General features: G+C 41.0%; 1 protein-coding gene across 2 annotated transcripts; it reads left to right on the plus strand.

Annotated features, from left to right (window-relative positions):
• Nucleotides 1–1551: 1551 nt before the first annotated feature.
• On the plus strand, nt 1552–7863 carry LOC109899453 (uncharacterized). 2 transcript variants are annotated; one of them, XM_020494705.2, is made up of 7 exons: nt 1552–1822; nt 2022–2126; nt 2295–2396; nt 2710–6292; nt 6468–6578; nt 6801–6902; nt 7000–7860. In XM_020494705.2, the coding sequence occupies exons 1-4, from the start codon at nt 1631–1633 to the stop codon at nt 2797–2799; spliced, it is 489 nt and encodes a 162-aa protein (XP_020350294.1). In that variant the 5' UTR covers nt 1552–1630; the 3' UTR covers nt 2800–6292; nt 6468–6578; nt 6801–6902; nt 7000–7860. The 2 variants fall into 2 exon arrangements, with proteins under 2 accessions (XP_020350294.1, XP_020350293.1); XM_020494704.2 differs by having other exon boundaries at nt 1619–1822; nt 2022–2396; nt 7000–7863.
• Nucleotides 7864–10510: the final 2647 nt, after the last annotated feature.

The following is a 10510-nucleotide window of genomic DNA, read 5'->3' on the forward strand; positions in this document are numbered from 1 at the left end:
TAAAAAAACTGGCTTCAGACCCTTTACTCAGTACTTTATGGAAGGATCTTAGGCTGTGATTACAGCCTCAAGTCTTTGCACACCTCTATTTGGGGAGTTTCTCTCATTCTTGTCTGTAGATCCTCTCAAGCTTTGTCAGGTTGGATGGGGAGCGTCACTGCACAACTATTTTCAGGTCTCTCCAGAGATGTTCGATCGGGTTCAAGTCTGGGCTGTGGCTGGGCCACTCAGAGACTTGTCCCGAAGCCACTACTGTGTTGTCTTAGCTGTGTGCTTAGGGTCGTTGTCCTGTTGGAAGGTGAACCTTTGCCCCAGTCTGAGGCCTTGAGCACTCTGGAGCAGGTTTTCATCAAGGATCTCTCTGTACTTTGCTCTGTTCATCTTTGCCTCAATCCTGACTGGTCTCCCAGTCCCTGCCTCTGAAAAACATCCCCACAGCATGATGCTGCTACCAACATGATTCACCGTAGGGATGGTGCCAGGTTTGCTCCAGATGTGACACTTGGCATTCAGGCCAAAGAGTTCAATCTTGGTTTCATCAGACCAGAGAATCTTGTTTCTTACGGTCTGAGAGTCCTTTAGGGGCCTTCTGGCAAACTCCAAGCAGGCTGCATTAGTCCCTTTTACTGATGAGTGGCTTCTGTCTGGCCACTCTACCATAAAGGGCTGATTGGTGGAGTGCTGCAGAGATTGTTGTTCTTCTGGAAGGTTCTCCCATCTCCACAGAGGAACTCTGGCGCTCTGTGACCATTGGTTTCTTGGTCACCTCCCTGACCAAGGCCCTTCTCCCCCAATTGCTCAGTTTGGCCGGGTGGCCAGCTCTAGGAAGAGTCTTGGTGGTACCAAACTTAATCAATTTAAGGTTGATGGAGGCAACTGTGTTCATGGTGACTTTCAATGCTGCAGACATCTTTTGGTACCCTTCCCCAGATTTGTGCCTTGACATCCTGTCTCAGAGTTCTATGGACAGTTCCTTAGACATCATTGCTTGGTTTTTGCTCTGACACGCACTGTCAACTGTGGGACCTTATATAGACAGGTGTTTGCCTTTCCAAATCATGTCCAATCAATTGAATCTAACACAGGTGGACTCCAATCAAGTTGTTGAAACATCTCAAGGATGATGAATTGAAACAGGATGCACTTGAACTCAATTTCGAGTCTCATAGCAAAGGTTCTGAATACTTATGTTATACTTATATTATGGGGTATTGTGTGTAGATTGAAGAGGATTTTTTTTTATTTAATCGATTTTAGAATAAGGCTGTAATGTAACAAAATATGGAAAAGGGGAAGGAGTCTGAATACTTTCAGAATGCACTGTATATTTTTTACAATCAACTTATTTATACATTACTAATTCAAAAGTATGTTTTATAATGTTGAAATATAGAAATTAAAATAGATTTTCATGTTGAAATTAACCTCAGTTTTGTAACTAGGTCAAAAACGGAGCATGACCATATCTACACATTTTCCTCTGTTGCTCATCTCCCGTCCAAAAACAGACATCAGAGATGTCTCCCAGAAAAAATTGTTTGTCTTTAGTGTTCATCCCAGAAGTCAAGTGGGTGGTCCTAATACAGAACAATGACCTCAGTCAGGCTGCTCCACACACACTGGTAGGAAGATGTCTGCTCTGCTGCTGTTGTTGTTAAGTGCTGGAGTCCTGCTGTCTTCTATTGAAGCTCAGGAGGCTTACAGTAAACTCCCTGACAAGTACAGGAAAGGAGTGGATCTGGCTCTACAACAGCTCAACTCTCATTCTGGAGTCCAGCGCCATTATCTCTTCTTCAAGAGTCTCCTGAAGTCCGACATAGAGGTAAAAATCCAGTGCCATGAATCATGCCTTTATTAGGCTCTATTTGGTGCATGACGAAAGTAAAGACAAAGACCCATGGAAATTTCCGTTACTGGGAGGTTGTTTTTCTGAGGAATGTGGCAGAACCATTTTGTGTAGACCTCGCTGGGAAATGTTTATGGTTTAGTCTACAATGCTTTTATACATTTTTTTCTTCTAGCCTGGATTTGATGTGAGCTATATTTATCACAATTTCTACCTGAAAGCCACCAAGTGTGGAAAGGGAACAGTTGACGCCACGCAATGCGAGTTCAGGGACGACCGAGTGAGTACCTGGAACTGTCTGAGAACAGTTGCTCTGAATCATCAACTCCCTTAGGGCTTTCATACAATTCCATGAGTTATCGTCGACAGATCTAAGTCTAACAGCATAGAATAAAAATGTATATATGATGCTGTTGTCGACACTGTCATATTGTGTGTATTTCTACAGCCATTGATAGACTGTGCAATCTGCTACAAAACCTTTGCTGGAAAGATTGAGAAGGAGCCCAAGCCGTATGTCCACTGTCTCCACAAACCAGCTCTTACAGAGGTGTGTTGGATCACTAGTTGTCCCTTCCCATCAAATGGTTTCACCACACAAATTCTATAACAAAGTATGCTAATGAGAAACATTTTAGAATTTTCATGAGGAAAACTGATAGAATTGTCAATATACTGGTTCCTCTCACATGAGAGATGAACTCTTTCATATAATCTAATTCAGAAAACATACAGTAATTTCAGTGATTTGTTCCATCACATCATAGAGTAAACATTTATTTTGAGGACATTAATATTGTGAAGGTTTTTGAAGAGGAATATAAACATGTTAATTTCCCCTCTTTTAATGTTGTGAATTTCAGGATATGAAGACAGCAAGAGTAGATCACTGTAACACAATGAGTTACCAAAGTGGAGACGCATCTATCCTGGCTTCAAAGGGTTCCAAGTGAAATTCTTGGCAATGGGAGTAATGTCGTTTTGTGGCCATGATAAAACGTTTGTATTGCACGATAGGCTTACATCTGAATGTAGTCAGTAGAGGCACCCTCATTTCATCTGTATTTGTTATTCTGTGTTCAACAGAATACAGTATCTAACAACTTTAAACACTAAGGTTTGTGTTTTTTAAAGATGCCTATATCGGTCTGCTAATACAGGACTAGTGCACTACTTTTGTGAAAAAAATTTATACTCTCAAATACATTTAGTTATCAGCATTTGTAACTTGAGTCTGATAATAATCTGTACAAAACAGTTAATCTGATAATACTTGTGGAATATACAAATGTTGCTTGATATTTGTTTTCCTGTTTCTTGATCTACTTTGCAAATGCAACTTATTTCTCTGTGGGGACTGAAATGGTCCATTCATTCTTTTTACATTTTAGTAGATTCGCTTTTCCAGAGCAATTTACAGTAGTGAGTGCAGTGGTGGAAAAAATACCCAATTGTCATACTTGAGTAAAAGTAAAGATACCTTCATAGAAAGTTGCCCAGTACAATTCTACTTGAGTAAACATCTAAAAGTATTTGGTTTTAAATATACTTAAGTATAAAAGTAAATGTAATCGCTAAAATATGTGTCAAAAGTAGAAGTAAAATTTTAAAGAATTTAAAATTCCTTATATTAAGAAAGCCAGGCAGCACCATTTTCTTGTTTTTTAATGTATGGATAGCCAGGGGCACACTCCAACACTGACATCGTTTACAAATGAAGCATGTGTTTAGTGAGTCCGCCAGATCAGAGGCAGTTGGGATGACAAGGGATGTTATCTTGATAAGTGTGTGAATTAGATAATTTTCCTGTCCAGCTAAGCGTTCTAAATGTAACGAGTACTTTTGGGTGTCAGGGGTACATCATTTTCTTTAGGAATGTAGTGAAGTTAAAGTAAAAGTTGTCAAAAATATAAATAGTAAAGTGAAGTACAGACACCCGAAACAACTGCTTAAGTAGTACTTTCAAGTATTTGTACTTTAGTACTTTACACCACTGAGTGAGTACATACATTTTTGTACTGGTCCCCTGTGGGAATCGAACCCACAACTACTAGTGTTGCAAGTGCCATGCTCTACCAACTGAGCCACATCACAAACCATTTAACACCTTAATGTATTAAATTAATGTATTGTGCATTGTTTTTCTTCATGGTGATGAAAAGTCTTCAGGTACCAAACTTAGATGTACAGTATAATACAGTAATGTACAGTTACATTGTGGTTTGTAAGGATGGTAAATTAATACTTCACAATAAGTGGTTGTTTTCCATGTTATTTGATCAAGAAAAATATTTAATTTGATGTGGATGTTTTGTGTCTGTGCCCATAACCTTGTTATTTCTAGATTCCATTGGAATGACAATCGCAGAGAAAGGGACAGGACAACAACTCTTACAAATCCAACAATTGAATCCTGCAAGATATTGTTCTTAAATATACAACTACCCTTTTTTTGCCAAAGCAGAGATGGGGAAAAAGAAAAGTATTGCCTACTCTACAGACGTCTATATCGGTCCGCTAATACTAGTAATGGCCCAGTGCACTACTTTTGTTGAAAATATTTTTTATTCCTATTTTTTTACATTCAGATTTTTCAGGGGATGCTGCAGCACCCTCAACACCCCTACCTACCGCGGCTATGTTCACGGACGCTACCTATCCTCTTAAATATCCCAGGAGTTGAGCTGGATGCATCCTTTCTGTGTATTCATTGTGAAAATTTTGAAAGTTGAGTGTGGTACACTTAATTTCAATCAAGTTTTATTCAGAAAAGATTCATCCGAGTCAGTGGTGTTTCTCCCTTCCAAATAGCACAGTGGTGGACATGATAGGGGACGTTCCTGTAGATGTTGCAGCACCCTCCTCGATAGGATCGTCAAGAGAAAAGAGCAAATGAGCATCAACAAAAAAAGAGCACAGTTGGCTGATAGAATGTTTAACGCTTCGATCAGACTGATTGTGTTTGCTATGTAATAAATTCTGCAGTCTAATTTTGTAATCCAATTTTTTTAGTGGATATGTGTGCCACAAATGTTCAACATTCGCCTTTTGCTACTATTTCTGTCAAGTCTATGCATATAATTTGATGCATATGTTGGATCCAAGGTACACACCGCACAGAACATGGAACACACTGTAACTACTTCTGCAACGCAAAGCTGCAAGGCAAACGCAGCGTTCCATGGAAATGAATGTAATTCTGGTGTACCAAAACGCACTGACACTTTCATTGTCTGTGTGATCTAGGCATAGGGCCCTATTCGTCCATATCATGCCAATTACGTGTTACAGCATGTTGTGATTTTAAGGCAATGTTCCGGCATTAGCGGAGACTGCGTTCAAGCTAAACGCTGCATATGTCTGCTTTATCTGAAATTACCAGTGGTGTAAAGTACTTAAGTAAAAAATACTTTAAAGTGCTACCATATATTTAAATGTACATATTCTTATTACATCCCTTTACATGGATAAGGTAGTTGTTGTGTGAATGAGGTAGTTGTTGTGGAATTGTTAGATTACTCGCATTAACATCTAACAATGTGTATGTGACCAACAAAAATAGATTTGATTACCTAAGTAGTTTTTTTGGTATCTTTTGACAACTTTTGCTATTAATCCACTACATTCCTAAAGAAAATAATGTACTTTTTACTCCGTACAGTTTTCCTGACACCCAAAAGTACTCATTACATTTTGAATGCTTAGCAGGACAGGAAAATGGTCCAATTCACACACTTATCAAGATAACATCCCTGGTCTTCCCTACTATCTGATTCACTAAACACAAATGATTTGTTTGTAAATTATGTCGTGTTGGAGCGTGCCCCTAGCTATCAGTAGTAAAAAAATCAAGAAGATGTTGCCATCTGGCTTCCTTAATGTAAGGAATGTGATACTTGTGTACATTTTAGCAATTACATTTACTTTTGATACTTTCGTATATTTAAAACCAAATACTTTTACTCAAGTATTATTTTACTGGGTGACTTTTACTTGAGTCATTTTCCATTAAGGTATATTTACTGTTACTCATGTATGACTATCGGATACTTTTTCCACCACTGGAAATTACCTTTACATTTCTAGGTTGCACTTCCACTTTTGCGATACAGATTGAATAGAGCCCTAGGCTTGTTCTAGTCATTCCCAGCTTCTGAGTAATAGTTTTGTTTCTCGTAAATGTTTACCCCGGTGGGTCCACTGTCCACAGAGTTGCCTTAGTCAGGCTGCTCCACACACACTGGGAGGAAGATGGCTGCTCTACTGCTGCTGTTGTTGTTAAGTGCTGGAGTCCTGCTGCCTTCTATTGAGGCTCAGGAGGCTTATAGTAAACTCCCTGACAAGTACAGGAAAGGAGTGGATCTGGCTCTGCAACAACTCAACTCTCATTTTGGAGTCCAGCACCATTTTCTCTTCTTCAAGAGTCTCCTGAAGTCTGACATAGAGGTAAAAAAAAAAAACAATGTTGGTTGTTGTTACCACTAAATTGCTAGATACAAATATGCACTGACCATGAAGGGCTAAAACTGAGGACCTTTAGAGGTTGAGATCAGATCCATACTAAAGTGTTACCATGTTACGAACAGTGGATAATGCAACTTCAACACCATTTTTCTTTCAGTCTGGGTTTAATGTACAATACATCTACCACAATTTCTACTTGAAAGCCACCACCTGTGCCAGGGGAACCGTTAACCCAAGCCATCAGCGATGCCAATTCAGGAATGACCGAGTGAGTAATATACTTGTACTTGCTTCTACAGGTTCTATTGTTTTTTATCAAAGCTTTTGAAGAACATAAATTAGTATTTAAATCATGAGGCACTTCTTAATTAATTCAACAAATGTATTTTTAAGTTGCTGGAGATAAAGTTTATGACTGCTGGCATATCATTACAGGTTATAGATGTAGCACCATGATAAATCCATATTTATTTTGTGTGTATTGTAACAGCCACTGATGGACTGTGGAATTTGTTACAAAACATTTGCCGGAGAGATTGAGAAAGACCCCAAGCCGTATGTCCACTGTCTCCACAAACCAAAACTAACAAAGGTATTTATTGAAACTTGACAAGTAATGTGAAAAATCTATTTTTAAATTAAGTGTTAGAAATGATGACACAGCATGAATCCATTTCCTTTTGTTTCAGGCTATGTCGACAACAAGACAAGAGCACTGTCGCAAGATGAGCTACACCAGCGGAGCCCCGACTCTCCTATCCAGCACCAAGAATGATACTGATGAGTGAAATACCATAGAATAGATGGTTCATGAGACAGAATTAGAATGTACTGCATTTATAACACACTGGTGGAATTTTTTGTTCGTGCCAAGATCACTATTGTTTAAAGGGCATACCACCACTTTTCAAGTTCATATGCATTATCTCCAGAACCATACCAGTGTCTAAAACAAGATCCAGTGAAAAATGTCAATTTGATGATGTCATCAAAAGTAAAAACATTCTAAAAACAGTGATTTTCAAACACTAAGAGATTCATGGTCACGCAGGAGCAGGAAAATGCCCTTCCCCTGGCTAGAAACTCGTTGCATGTTTTGAAAATCACCGTTTTTACTTTTAATCCTACTCAACGACGTCATCAAGTATATATATTTTTAGGCGCTTTCTTAGTTTTTAACCACAAAATGTAGAAACGTGTCCTTTTCATACTCTGATATTGTGCTGGAGATAATGAATATGAGGTTGAAAAATGGTGTAATTGCCCTTTAACTACATTTTATAACATTTGATAACAATAATTTATTGAATGTACATGTCTGTATATAGAGTACTATTTAGTATCTCAGCTACACTGAAATCATTTTTAAACACTACACAAAAATGACTGAAATCATTTTTGTGAGCCATTGCCATATTGATTTCATGCTTCCCTTTTCCAATTCCAACAAACAACTTCATGTCTAGGCAGACTACGAATCAACCATTTGACTCTGTTATGTTGTGAGACATCGTTTTCTAGGTAATAAAATTCATAGAAGATCGAGAAAATGGTATTGTATCACTGCTATTCATTTGAGAAAGACAATCCTAGTGCTGGTAAGTTACATAACTGCTTAGGGGGAGTAACAATGCGTAATGTGTAATGAAGTCCACATGGCTAGAGAACTGCCTCCTCCCGGGCAGTTTCAGAGGCTTGGCAACTGCCCCCCCTGAAATATAATTGGCCACCCTTAGTTGCCTCCCATCCTCATTGGGTCAGAGAGCTGTCAATCGGGCTCAGATTGGACAGAAAAGATGGTGCTTTTGTTCTGGCAGTTTAATTCTAGTGATGATAAATTCCTGCACATAACAGTTACATAACTGCATAGGGGGAGTAACAATGCATGAGCTGTGTAATAAAGTCCACATGGTCAGAGACCTGCCCTCTCTTGGTGCCCTCTCCAGGGGTGGTTTCAGATGGGTGGCAACGCCCCCCCCCCCTGAAATATAATTAGCCACCCTTTGTAGCCCCTCTATATTCATTGGGTCAGAGCTCTTGATTGAACAGCCTGTATCTCAGTTGAGTTGAAGAAAGCAGTGCAGAAGAAGCGGCAGCTGGCTAGTTCTCCTTCATACTTTTCAGACCGTCACTACGGTTGGAAGTATGGATTATATCCCTCACCCTCCGCGCAAGTCGAGTAATAATAACAACAAAGTCACGCTGGTGACATGACGGTGTGGGAGGACGTTCCCTGCATCATATAAAACCATACGTCAGACCACACACTGTGTCTAATTTCTTCTTGCAAAGTTAGCAAAGTTAGCTTAGCCTTATCGTGCAAGTTGGCTGCTCCACTGCTCCCAATTTTCGGATTGCATCTTCCGGTGGGGTAAGCTAAACTCTGTGTGAGTTGTGTGTACTGTCAGTCTGTCACCAACAGCCTGTGACCTGTGGGTCAGAGCATGGAATTCGCCCTCCATGGCTGTGTGACAGCTCTCCCCTACCTATCCCTTTTATCGGAGGTGTCGACTTTAACATTCATTTGAAGACTGTTATTGATCTAATTAACTAACTACGTTTTATTGTTACCTGTAACGATGTGCACTGAGAGTCGGGAAGCAAGTACAGGGAGTGAATATTTAAGAAATAAACGGAACATAATAAGAAACACTAACAGCACACAGACAAAAAAAAAAAAAAAATGCAGAACTAAGAACAGATACAGCCCTTGGTTCACCCCAGACCTGACTGCCCTCGACCAGCACAAAAACATCCTGTGGCGGACTGCAATAGCATCGAATAGTCCCCGTGATATGCAACTGTTCAGGGAAGTCCGGAACCAATACACGCAGTCAGTCAGGAAAGCTAAGGCCAGCTTCTTCAGGCAGAAGTTTGCATCCTGTAGCTCCAACTCCAAAAAGTTCTGGGACACTGTGAAGTCCATGGAGAACAAGAGCACCTCCTCCCAGCTGCCCACTGCACTGAGGCTAGGTAACACGGTCACCACTGATAAATCCATGATTATCGAAAACTTCAATAAGCATTTCTCAACGGCTGGCCATGCCTTCCGCCTGGCTACTTCAACCTCTGCCAACAGCTCCGCCCCCCCCGCAGCTCCTCGCCCAAGCCTCTCCAGGTTCTCCTTTACCCAAATCCAGATAGCAGATGTTCTGAAAGAGCTGCAAAACCTGGACCCGTACAAATCAGCTGGGCTTGACAATCTGGACCCTCTATTTCTGAAACTATCTGCCACCATTGTCGCAACCCCTATTACCAGCCTGTTCAACCTCTCTTTCATCTCGTCTGAGATCCCCAAGGATTGGAAAGCTGCCGCAGTCATCCCCCTCTTCAAAGGGGGAGACACCCTGGACCCAAACTGTTACAGACCTATATCCATCCTGCCCTGCCTATCTAAGGTCTTCGAAAGCCAAGTCAACAAACAGGTCACTGACCATCTCGAATCCCACCGTACCTTCTCCGCTGTGCAATCTGGTTTCCGAGCCGGTCATGGGTGCACCTCAGCCACACTCAAGGTACTAAACGACATCATAACCGCCATCGATAAAAGACAGTACTGTGCAGCCGTCTTCATCAACCTTGCCAAGGCTTTCGACTCTGTCAATCACCATATTCTTATCGGCAGACTCAGTAGCCTCGGTTTTTCGGATGACTGCCTTGCCTGGTTCACCAATTACTTTGCAGACAGAGTTCAGTGTGTCAAATCGGAGGGCATGCTGTCCGGTCCTCTGGCAGTCTCTATGGGGGTGCCACAGGGTTCAATTCTCGGGCCGACTCTTTTCTCTGTGTATATCAATGATGTTGCTCTTGCTGCGGGCGATTCCCTGATCCACCTCTACGCAGACGACACCATTCTATATACTTTCGGCCCGTCTTTGGACACTGTGCTATCTAACCTCCAAACAAGCTTCAATGCCATACAACACTCCTTCCGTGGCCTCCAACTGCTCTTAAACGCTAGTAAAACCAAATGCATGCTTTTCAACCGGTCGCTGCCTGCACCCGCATGCCCGACTAGCATCACCACCCTGGATGGTTCCGACCTAGAATATGTGGACGTCTATAAGTACCTAGGTGTCTGGCTAGACTGCAAACTCTCCTTCCAGACTCATATCAAACATCTCCAATCGAAAATCAAATCAAGAGTCGGCTTTCTATTCCGCAACAAAGCCTCCTTCACTCAAGCCGCCAAGCTTACCC

Source organism: Oncorhynchus kisutch, linkage group LG11 (assembly GCF_002021735.2).
Source record: "Oncorhynchus kisutch isolate 150728-3 linkage group LG11, Okis_V2, whole genome shotgun sequence".
Classification (NCBI taxonomy): Eukaryota; Metazoa; Chordata; class Actinopteri; order Salmoniformes; family Salmonidae; genus Oncorhynchus; species Oncorhynchus kisutch.